At 41.4% G+C, this 12,705-nt stretch overlaps 1 protein-coding gene across 7 annotated transcripts in view; it reads right to left on the reverse strand.

The window, feature by feature from the left end:
- The window catches only part of Gpat4 (Glycerol-3-phosphate acyltransferase 4), an 86,887-nt gene that overhangs the window by 52,200 nt on the left and 21,982 nt on the right, over positions 1 to 12,705 (reverse strand). For all 7 annotated transcript variants that reach the window (XM_071682053.1, XM_071682048.1, XM_071682046.1 and 4 more), the window contains one exon: positions 3,669 to 3,794. In XM_071682053.1, coding sequence (XP_071538154.1) covers positions 3,669 to 3,794 — 126 coding nt within the window. The remainder of the gene's footprint in view (positions 1 to 3,668; positions 3,795 to 12,705) is intronic.

Here is a 12,705-nt window from a genome sequence, read left to right on the forward strand (position 1 = left end):
GCCTAATAATTTACACTCCGTGCAACTCGCACAAGAAAATATTGCACCAAAATGTAAGATTATTACATTATATAGTTTTACTGTATTGGTATAATACTGCAAAGATTACATTATTGTATACTTTCAGCATGTAGTATAACAGCACATTACAAGAGTAAATGAGGATGGATTTTTTCCTAAAATCACTTACAGCTAATCTATATATGCTACCAAAGTTCTAAAATCACCATAACATACAGACACTTATAGTAACCAATGGAATAATAAAAAGATGGCAAAATTAAAAAGTAATAATAAAAACTAAAAAGAGAGTGAACAATTTTGGAAATTTTCTCATCATTCTGCTTCTTTCAGTCTATCAGCCTTGATATCAGTCACATCCAATTCCTGATTTAATCAATGTAAAGCACAAAAAGGTCATTTTTGTAACACATACTGTGTTTCTTCATATTTTTGTGAGCAAAAGCACTAGCTGACTGTATTTAAAATCAAAATGCATAATGACATCGTCAAAATACATTTCATGTGTGTGTGGCTTGAGGTGAAAGAGCAACCAGTTCTACATAGAATGGAGGTGTATCATACAAAAAATCTATCCAAAGAAAAAACAGTACAGCATGACTCTTCCATGTCAGGTCACTGCTAACCCCATGCATGGGTGAGGATAAAGTTATTGGCAGCTTGGTATGTGAGGGTGTTAAGCATAAGCAACTTGCCATTTCCTTCTACACAGCTGGGGATCTATGTAAAATATCCTTCACATCCAAATATCCAAGCATTTCTCAAGTTTTTCTGCATCTGCTCCTATATCAGAATCCAAGGTATCCAAGGTATTTCTGGACTCTACCAGCATAAGCTTACACTGGAAGTGAAAAGTCACCTTTGGCAAGTACAGTCTTATCAAAGAACTTTTCACTCTAAAAAGAGTCCATCTTTTTCATGCAACTGGAATTAGTTTAGCCTCAGGGCTCCAGGAGCTCTTGGAAAGAGACCCAGGGAAAAACATGATGCTTTCTTAGAAAGAGATCCATGGGTAATCATACATAAATAAATAGAAAACTAGAATCAGACACATCATCCTTGTCAGCCTTCACAAGTCCTTCCTTTCTAAATGCAAAAACCCAATTAGCATGAGGCATTTTAATTAATCAATTATCAATTTCCCGTTTCAAGACTTCACTATAGTTTCTTCATTCCTTACTTTGCCCAAACTCAATGAGTAGTTCCTCTTTCAAAATTTACTTTTGCCACTTGCATCTTCATGAATCATATATAAAGTTTATTATTTATTTTATTTATTATACTTTGTCGCTGTCTCCCGCGTTTGCGAGGTAGCGCAAGGAAACAGACGAAAGAAATGGCCCAACCCCCCCATACACATGTATATACATACGTCCACACATGCAAATATACATACCTACACAGCTTTCCATGGCTTATCCCAGACGCTTCACATGCCTTGATTCAATCCACTGACAGCACGTCAACCCCTGTATACCACATCGCTCCAATTCACTCTATTCCTTGCCCTCCTTTCACCCTCCTGCATGTTCAGGCCCCGATCACAATAAATCTTTTTCACTCCATCTTTCCACCTCCAATTTGGTCTCCCTCTTCTCCTTGTTCCCTCCACCTCCGACACATATATCCTCTTGGTCAATCTTTCCTCACTCATTCTCTCCATGTGCCCAAACCACTTCAAAACACCCTCTTCTGCTCTCTCAACCATGCTCTTTTTATTTCCACACATCTCTCTTACCCTTATGTTACTCACTCGATCAAACCACCTCACACCACACATTGTCCTCAAACATCTCATTTCCAGCACATCCATCCTCCTGCGCACAACTCTATCCATAGCCCACGCCTCGCAACCATACAACATTGTTGGAACCACTATTCCTTCATACATACCCATTTTTGCTTTCCGAGATAATGTTCTCGACTTCCACACATTCTTCAAGGCCCCCAGAATTTTCGCCCCCTCCCCCACCCTATGATCCACTTCCACTTCCATGGTTCCATCCGCTGCCAGATCCACTCCCAGATATCTAAAACACTTCACTTCCTCCAGTTTTTCTCCATTCAAACTCACCTCCCAATTGACTTGACCCTCAACCCTACTGTACCTAATAACCTTGCTCTTATTCACATTTACTCTTAACTTTCTTCTTCCACACACTTTACCAAACTCAGTCACCAGCTTCTGCAGTTTCTCACATGAATCAGCCACCAGCGCTGTATCATCAGCGAACAACAACTGACTCACTTCCCAAGCTCTCTCATCCCCAACAGACTTCATACTTGCCCCTCTTTCCAAAACTCTTGCATTTACCTCTCTAACAACCCCATCCATAAACAAATTAAACAACCATGGAGACATCACACACCCCTGCAGCAAACCTACATTCACTGAGAACCAATCACTTTCTTCTCTTCCTACACGTACACATGCCTTACATCCTCGATAAAAACTTTTCACTGCTTCTAACAACTTTCCTCCCACACCATATATTCTTAATACCTTCCACAGAGCATCTCTATCAACTCTATCATATGCCTTCTCCAGATCCATAAATGCTACATACAAATCCATTTGCTTTTCTAAGTATTTCTCACATACATTCTTCAAAGCAAACACCTGATCCACACATCCTCTACCACTTCTGAAACCACACTGCTCTCCCCCAATCTGATGCTCTGTACATGCCTCCACCCTCTCAATCAATACCCTCCCATATAATTTACCAGGTATACTCAACAAACTTATACCTCTGTAATTTGAGCACTCACTCTTATCCCCTTTGCCTTTGTACAATGGCACTATGCACGCATTCCGCCAATCCTCAGGCACCTTACCATGAGTCATACATACATTAAATAACCTTACCAACCAGTCAACAATACAGTCACCCCCTTTTTTAATAAATTCCACTGCAATACCATCCAAACCTGCTGCCTTGCCGGCTTTCATCTTCCGCAAAGCTTTCACTACCTCTTCTCTGTTTACCAAATCATTTTCCCTAACCCTCTCACTTTGCACACCACCTCGACCAAAACACCCTATATCTGCCACTCTATCATCAAACACATTCAACAAACCTTCAAAATACTCACTCCATCTCCTTCTCACATCACCACTACTTGTTATCACCTCCCCATTTATATGTTCATGTAAATGGCACAGGCCATAACAATCTAATGTGCTTTAATATCATTTTAGATTCAATTTTTTAACATGGCACAAGCATCACAAAAATGACCACAGTGTAAAATCCCAACCATCATCCTACGGAAGAGTAACTCTAAAAGAAATACATGAAATATAGGTAGTAAGTCTTCTACTGTCCTTGATCCACCACACACTAGACACCACTCAATCAGTAGATTTTGATTTACCAACTCCAAAAAAAATCTGAAATTTGAATCAAATAATTTAGGAAAATATTCTATAATGTCCTTCACAAAAAAGAAAAAAAAATCCTTGATGATTAAAGAAGTTTTTCCAAGAAAGGTTACTAAGTAAAAATCTATAAAATCAATCATTTAGTCTTTCAACACTGCGATGTCTTAGCTGCCCTTCATTTTTTACATACTGTAAATATATTCCTCTTCTCTTTAATAACCATTCCCCCATTTTTCACAAAACTATTAGCTAAATTACGTACCGTAAGTTCCTCTGCAGAAAACCTTTTAGTAACCTCATCATCCACAATAGCTTCCATGCCAGTACGAATGTAGTCAAGGCAATCCCCCAATTCAAAGTCACGAGTGTCCAATCTTTCATTATTGTCCTATTGGAGATAGAGTAAGCACATGTTTTTCAGCCTCATTAGTTTCTTAATAAAACACTTAAAAGGAATTGTACCTATAAAGGACATAAGCTCTAGAGAGAAGTACCTGTTTTTTATGGGAACATGCTCATAACATTGAGAGAAAATCTGATAAATCATAAAAATTCCGATAAAAACGAATATTTTTTTTCCAAAAAAAGGAACAGAGAAGAGGGCTAAGTGAGGATATTTCCTCTAAGGCTCAGTCCTCTGTTCTTAATGGTACCTCGCTAATACAGGAAATGTTTGAATGGTGTTGCAGTAGAATCTAATAAGGAAGGGGGTGACTTGTTGACTGGTTGGTAAGGATATTCAATGTATGTATGGATCATGGTGAAGTGCCTGAGGATTGGTGGAATGCATGTATAGTGCCATTATACAAAGGTAAAGGGGACAAAGGTGAGTGTTCAAACTACAGTGGAATAAGTTTGTTGAGTATTCTTGGGAAATTATATGAAAGGGTATTGACTGAGAAGGTGAAGGCATATACAGAGCATCAGATTGGGAAAGGGCACTGTGGTTTCAGAAGTGGTAGAGGATGTGTGGATCAAGTGTTTGCTTTGAAGAATGTGTGCGAGAAATAATAAGAAAAACATATGGATTTGTATATAGCATTTATGGATCTAGAAAGGGCATATGACAGGGTTGATAGAGATACTTTGTGTATGGTGTGGGAGGTAAGTTGCTAGAAACAATGAAAAGTTTTTACCATAGATGTGTACGAGTAGGAAGAGAGGAGAGTGAATGGTTTCCAGTAAATGTCGGTCTGCGGCAGGGGTGTGCGAAGTCCCCATGGTTAATTTGTTTATGAATGGGGTGGTAAAGGAGGTAAATGTAAGAGTTTTGGAAAAATGGGCAAGTATGCTGTCCGTTGGAGATGAAAGGGCCAGGGAAGTGGGTCAGTTGTTGTTCACCAATGATACAGCTCTAGAGTCTGGAAGTGTGTGAAAGGAGAAAGTTGAGAGTAAATGTGAATAAGAGCAAGGTTATTACTTTCAGTAGAGTTAAGGGGCAAGTTAACTGGGATGTAAGTCTGAATGGAGAAAAATTGGAGGAAGTGTTTCTGATATGTGAGACTGAACTTAGCAGCGAATGGAACCATTGGAAGTGGAAGTGAGTCACAGGGTGGGGGAGGGGGTGAAGGTTCTCAGAGCAATGAAAAATATGTGGAAGGAGAGAAAGTTATTTTGGAGAGCAAAAATGGGTGTGCTTGAAGGAAAAGTAGCTCCAACAATGTTATATGGCTGTGAGACATGGGCTATAGATAGGTTTGTACAGAGGAGGGTGGATGTGTTGGAAATAAAATGTTTGAGGACAATATGTGGTGTGAGGTGGTTTCATCAAGTAAGTAATTGAAGGGTAACAGAGATGTGTGGAAATAAAAAGGGTGTGGGTGAGAGAGCAGAAGAGGGTGTGTTGAAATGGTTTGGATATTTGGAGAGAATGGGTAAGGAAAGATTGACAAAGAGATATACGAGTCAGAGGTGGAGGGAACAAGGAGAAGCGGGAGACCAAATTAAGGTGGAAGGATGGAGTGAAAAAGATTTTGAGCGATCGGGGCGTGAACATACAGGAGGGTGAGAGGCATGCAAGGAATAGAGTGAATTGGAATGATGTGGTATATCAGGGGCAACATGCTGTCAATGGACTGAACCATGTGAAACGCCTGGGGCAAACCATAGAAAGTCTGTGAGGCCTGGATGTGGATAGGAAGCTGTGGTTTCAGTGCATTACACATGACAGCTAAGGACTGAGTGAAAACAAATGTGGCCTTTTTTGTCTAGCTTCCTGGCGCTACCTCGCTGAAGCAGGGGGTAGTGATACTGTTTATATATATATTGGGAGGTGAGTTTGAATGGAGAAAAACTGGAGGAAGTGAAGTGTTTTAGATATCTGGGAGTGGATCTGGCAGCGGATGGAACCATGGAAGCGGAAGTGGATCATAGGGTGGGGGAGGGGGCGAAAATCCTGGGGGCCTTGAAGAATGTGTGGAAGTCGAGAATATTATCTCGGAAAGCAAAAATGGGTATGTTTGAAGGAATAGTGGTTCCAACAATGTTGTATGGTTGCGAGGCGTGGGCTATGGATAGAGTTGTGCGCAGGAGGATGGATGTGCTGGAAATGAGATGTTTGAGGACAATGTGTGGTGTGAGGTGGTTTGATCGAGTGAGTAACGTAAGGGTAAGAGAGATGTGTGGAAATAAAAAGAGCGTGGTTGAGAGAGCAGAAGAGGGTGTTTTGAAGTGGTTTGGGCACATGGAGAGGATGAGTGAGGAAAGATTGACCAAGAGGATATATGTGTCGGAGGTGGAGGGAACAAGGAGAAGAGGGAGACCAAATTGGAGGTGGAAAGATGGAGTGAAAAAGATTTTGTGTGATCGGGGCCTGAACATGCAGGAGGGTGAAAGGAGGGCAAGGAATAGAGTGAATTGGAGCGATGTGGTATACCGGGGTTGACGTGCTGTCAGTGGATTGAAGCAGGGCATGTGAAGCGTCTAGGGTAAACCATGGAAAGCTGTGTAGGTATGTATATTTGCGTGTGTGGACGTATGTATATACATGTGTATGGGGGGGGTTGGGCCATTTCTTTCGTCTCTTTCCTTGCGCTACCTCGCAAACGCGGGAGACAGCGACAAAGTATAATAAATAAATAAATATATATATATATATATATATATATATATATATATATATATATATATATATATATATATATATACACATGTATATACATACACGTCCACACACGCAAATATACATACCTATACATCTCAATGTACACATATATATACACACACAGACACATACATATATACCCATGCACACAATTCACACTGTCTGCCTTTATTCATTCCCATCGCCACCTCGCCACACATGGAATACCATCCCCCTCCCCTCTCATGTGTGCGAGGTAGCGCTAGGAAAAGACAACAAAGGCCCCAATCGTTCACACTCAGTCTTTAGCTGTCATGCAATAATGCCCAAAACCACAGCTCGCTTTCCACATCCAGGCCCCACACAACTTTCCATGGTTTACCCCAGACGCTTCACATACCCTGATTCAATCCACTGACAGCACGTCAACCCCGGTATACCACATCGATCCAATTCACTCTTTTTCTTGCCTGACTTTCAACCTTCTGCATGTTCAGGCCCCGATCACTCAAAATCTTTTTCACTCCACCTTTCCACCTCCAATTTGGTCTCCCACTTCTCCTCGTTCCCTCCACCTCCGACACATATATCCTCTTGGTCAATCTTTCCTCACTCATTCTCTCCATGTGCCCAAACCATTTCAAAACACCCTCTTCTCCTCTCTCAACCACGCTCTTTTTATTTCCACACATCTCTCTTACCCTTACGTTACTTACTCGATCAAACCACCTCACACAGCAAATTGTCCTCAAACATCTCATTTCCAGCACATCCACCCTCCTGCGCACAACTCTATCCATAGCCCATGCCTCGCAACCATACAACATTGTTGGAACCACTATTCCTTCAAACATACCCATTTTTGCTTTCCGAGATAATGTTCTCAACTTCCACACATTCTTCAAGGCTCCCAGGATTTTCGCCCCCACCCCCACCCTATGATTCACTTCTGCTTCCATGGTTCCATCCGCTGCCAGATCCACTCCCAGATATCTATAACACTTTACTTCCTCCAGTTTTTCTCCATTCAAACTTACCTCCCAATTGACTTGACCCTCAACCCTACTGTACCTAATAACCTTGCTCTTATTCACATTTACTCTTAACTTTCTTCTTTCACACACTTTACCAAACTCAGTCACCAGCTTCTGCAGTTTCTCACATGAATCAGCCACCAGCGCTGTATCAAGAGCGAACAACAACTGACTCGCTTCTCAAGCTCTTTCATCCACAACAGACTTCATACTTGCCCCTCTTTCCAAAACTCTTGCATTCACCTCCCTAACAACCCCATCCATAAACAAATTAAACAACCATGGAGACATCACACACCCCTGCCGCAAACCTACATTCACTGAGAACCAATCACTTTCCTCTCTTCCTACACGTACACATGCCTTACATCCTTGATAAAAACTTTTCACTGCTTCTAACAACTTTCCTCCCACACCATATATTCTTAATACCTTCCACAGAGCATCTCTATCAACTCTATCATATGCCTTCTCCAGATCCATAAATGCTACATACAAATCCATTTGCTTTTCTAGGTATTTCTCACATACATTCGTCAAAGCAAACACCTGATCCACACATCCTCTACCACTTCTGAAACCACACTGCTCTTCCCCAATCTGATGCTCTGTACATGCCTTCACCCTCTCAATCAATACCCTCCCATATAATTTACCAGGAATACTCAACAAACTTATACCTCTGTAATTTGAGCACTCACTCTTATTCCCTTTGCCTTTGTACAATGGCACTATGCACGCATTCCACCAATCCTCAGGCACCTCACCATGAGTCATACATACATTAAATAACCTTACCAACCAGTCAATAATACAGTCACCCCCTTTTTTAATAAATTCCACTGCAATACCATCCAAACCTGCTGCCTTGCCGGCTTTCATCTTCCGCAAAGCTTTTACTACCTCTTCTTTGTTTACCAAATCATTTTCCCTAACCCTCTCACTTTGCACACCACCTCGACCAAAACACCCTATACCTGCCACTCTATCATCAAACACATTCAACAAACCTTCAAAATACTCACTCCATCTCCTTCTCACATCACCACTACTTGTTATCACCTCCCCATTTGCGCCCTTCACTGAAGTTCCCATTTGCTGCCTTGTCTTACGCACTTTATTTACCTCCTTCCAGAACATCTTTTTATTCTCCCTAAAATTTAATGATACTCTCTCACCCCAACTCTCATTTGCCCTGTTTTTCACCTCTTGCACCTTTCTCTTGACCTCCTGTCTCTTTCTTTTATACATCTCCCACTCAATTGCATTTTTTCCCTGCAAAAATCATCCAAATGCCTCTCTCTTCTCTTTCACTAATAATCTTACTTCTTCATCCCACCACTCACTACCCTTTCTAATCAACCCACCTCCCACTCTTCTCATGCCACAAGCATCTATATATATATATATATATATATATATATATATATATATATATATATATATATATATATATATTTTTTATTATACTTTGTCGCTGTCTCCCGCGTTTGCGAGGTAGCGCAAGGAAACAGACGAAAGAAATGGCCCAACCCCCCCCATACACATGTATATACATACGTCCACACACGCAAATATACATACCTACACAGCTTTCCATGGTTTACCCCAGACGCTTCACATGCCCTGCTTCAATCCACTGACAGCACGTCAACCCCGGTATACCACATCGCTCCAATTCACTCTATTCCTTGCCCTCCTTTCACCCTCCTGCATGTTCAGGCCCCGATCACACAAAATCTTTTCACTCCATCTTTCCACCTCCAATTTGGTCTCCCTCTTCTCCTTGTTCCCTCCACCTCCGACACATATATCCTCTTGGTCAATCTTTCCTCACTCATCCTCTCCATGTGCCCAAACCACTTCAAAACACCCTCTTCTGCTCTCTCAACCACGCTCTTTTTATTTCCACACATCTCTCTTACCCTTACGTTACTCACTCGATCAAACCACCTCACACCACACATTGTCCTCAAACATCTCATTTCCAGCACATCCATCCTCCTGCGCACAACTCTATCCATAGCCCACGCCTCGCAACCATACAACATTGTTGGAACCACTATTCCTTCAAACATACCCATTTTTGCTTTCCGAGATAATGTTCTCGACTTCCACACATTCTTCAAGGCCCCCAGGATTTTCGCCCCCTCCCCCACCCTATGATCCACTTCCGCTTCCATGGTTCCATCCGCTGCCAGATCCACTCCCAGATATCTAAAACACTTCACTTCCTCCAGTTTTTCTCCATTCAAACTCACCTCCCAATTGACTTGACCCTCAACCCTACTGTACCTAATAACCTTGCTCTTATTCACATTTACTCTTAACTTTCTTCTTCCACACACTTTTCCAAACTCAGTCACCAGCTTCTGCAGTTTCTCACATGAATCAGCCACCAGCGCTGTATCATCAGCGAACAACAACTGACTCACTTCCCAAGCTCTCTCATCCCCAACAGACTTCATACTTGCCCCTCTTTCCAAAACTCTTGCATTTACCTCCCTAACAACCCCATCCATAAACAAATTAAACAACCATGGAGACATCACACACCCCTGCCGCAAACCTACATTCACTGAGAACCAATCACTTTCCTCTCTTCCTACACGTACACATGCCTTACATCCTCGATAAAAACTTTTCACTGCTTCTAACAACTTTCCTCCCACACCATATATTCTTAATACCTTCCACAGAGCATCTCTATCAACTCTATCATATGCCTTCTCCAGATCCATAAATGCTACATACAAATCCATTTGCTTTTATAAGTATTTCTCACATACATTCTTCAAAGCAAACACCTGATCCACACATCCTCTACCACTTCTGAAACCACACTGCTCTTCCCCAATCTGATGCTCTGTACATGCCTTCACCCTCTCAATCAATACCCTCCCATATAATTTACCAGGAATACTCAACAAACTTATACCTCTGTAATTTGAGCACTCACTCTTATCCCCTTTGCCTTTGTACAATGGCACTATGCACGCATTCCGCCAATCCTCAGGCACCTCACCATGAGTCATACATACATTAAATAACCTTACCAACCAGTCAACAATACAGTCACCCCCTTTTTTAATAAATTCCACTGCAATACCATCCAAACCTGCTGCCTACTGTGGTGTGGAAAGATGGAGTGAAAAAGATTTTGTGTGATCGGGGCCTGAACATGCAGGAGGGTGAAAGGAGGGCAAGGAATAGAGTGAATTGGAGCGATGTGGTATACCGGGGTTGACGTGCTGTCAGTGGATTGAATCAAGGCATGTGAAGCGTCTGGGGTAAGCCATGGAAAGCTGTGTAGGTATGTATATTTGCGTGTGTGGACGTATGTATATACATGTGTATGGGGGGGGTTGGGCCATTTCTTTCGTCTGTTTCCTTGCGCTACCTCGCAAACGCGGGAGACAGCGACAAAGTATAATAAAAATTAAAAAAATAATATATATATATATATATATATATATATATATACACACACACATATATATACACACATATACATAAATATGTGTGTGTGTTTATGAATGAATGGGACATTCTTCATGTTTCCTGGCGCTATTTCACTGACACAGGAAACAGTACTTAAGTATAATAAAACATATATATAAATATAAATATATTCTGGGATGTCTGAATGTGTGTGGATGTAACCAAGATGAGAAGAAAGGAGATATAGGTAGTATGTCTGAGGAAAGAAACATGGGTAATGGGGAAGAATGGTTTGGAAATTTCTTGGGAGTAAAGTTGGCGTTGGTGAGAGGACAAAAGCTAAGGAAGGAGTAGCACTAATCTTGAAGGAGGAGTTGTGTGAGTGTGTGACAGTGTAAGAAAGTAAATTCTACATTGGTGAGGGTAAAACTGAAAGTGGATGGAGAGACATGGGGGATTATTGGAGCTTATGCACCTGGTCATGAGAAGAAAGATCATGAGAGGCAAGTGTTTTGGGAGCAGCTGAGTGAGTGTCAGCAGCTTTGGTGCATGAGACAGGATATTAGGGATGGGTGATTTAATGTGAAGGTGAGTAATGTGGCAGTTGAGGGTATAATTGGTGTACATGGGGTATTCAGTGTTGTGAATGGAAATAGTGAACAGCTTGTGGATCTGTGTGCTGAAAAAGACTGGTGATTACGAATAACTGGTTTAAAAAAGAGCAATGCATAAGTATATGTATGTAAGTAGAAGAGATGGTCAAAGGGTATTATTAGATTACGTGTTAATTGACAGGCATGTAAAAGAAAGACTTTTGGACGTTAATGTGCTAAGAGTGGCAGCTGGTGGGGTGTCTGATCACTATCTTGTGGAGATCAAGGTGACAATTTTTTGAGGTCTTTAAAAAGAAAAGAAAATGTTGGAGAGAAGAGAGTGGTGAGAGTACATGAGCTTGGAAAGGATACTTGTGTGATGAAGTACCAAAAGAGATTGAGTGTAGAATGGCAAAAGGTGAGAGCAAATGATGAGAGGAGTGGGTGAAGAGTGGGATGCATTTAGGAAAGCAGCGATGGCATGTGCAAAAGATGCATGTGGCATGAAAAAGAAGGGAGGTGGGTAGAGTAGAAAGGGTAGTGAAAAAAGGGGAGAAAAGCTGTTAGTGAAAAAGAGAGGCATTTGGATGATACTTACAAGGAAAGCAACTGACTAGGAAATGTGTAAAAGAAAGCAGCAGGAGGTCAAGAGAAAGGTGCAAGGGTTGAAGAGGGCAAATGAAAGTTGGGGTAAGAGAGTATCATTAAACTTTTGGGTGAATAAAAAGATGTTTTGGAAGGAGGTAAATAACATGCATAAGACAAGGGAACAATGGGAACATTGGTGAAGGGGGCAAGGGGTACAGTGATAACAGGTAGTGATGAAGTGAGAAGGAGATGGAGTGGGTATTTTCAAGGTTTGTTGAATGTGTTTGATGATAGAGTGGCAGATGTAGGGTGTTTTGGTTGGGGTGGTGTGCGAAGTGAGAGGGTCAGGGAGAATGGTTTGGTTATAAGAAAGTAGTGAAAGGTAGTGAAAGCTTTGCGGAAGATGAAATCCGGCAAGGCAGCAGGTTTGGATGGTACTGCAGTGGAATTTATTAAAAAAGGGGTGACTCTGTTGTCGACTGGTTGGTAAGAATATTCAATGTATGTATGGATCATGGTGAAGTGTCTGAAGATTAGCAGAATGCATGCATAGTGCCACTG

The sequence above is a fragment of the Panulirus ornatus genome, chromosome 33 (assembly GCF_036320965.1).
Source record: "Panulirus ornatus isolate Po-2019 chromosome 33, ASM3632096v1, whole genome shotgun sequence".
NCBI classification, from domain to species: Eukaryota; Metazoa; Arthropoda; class Malacostraca; order Decapoda; family Palinuridae; genus Panulirus; species Panulirus ornatus.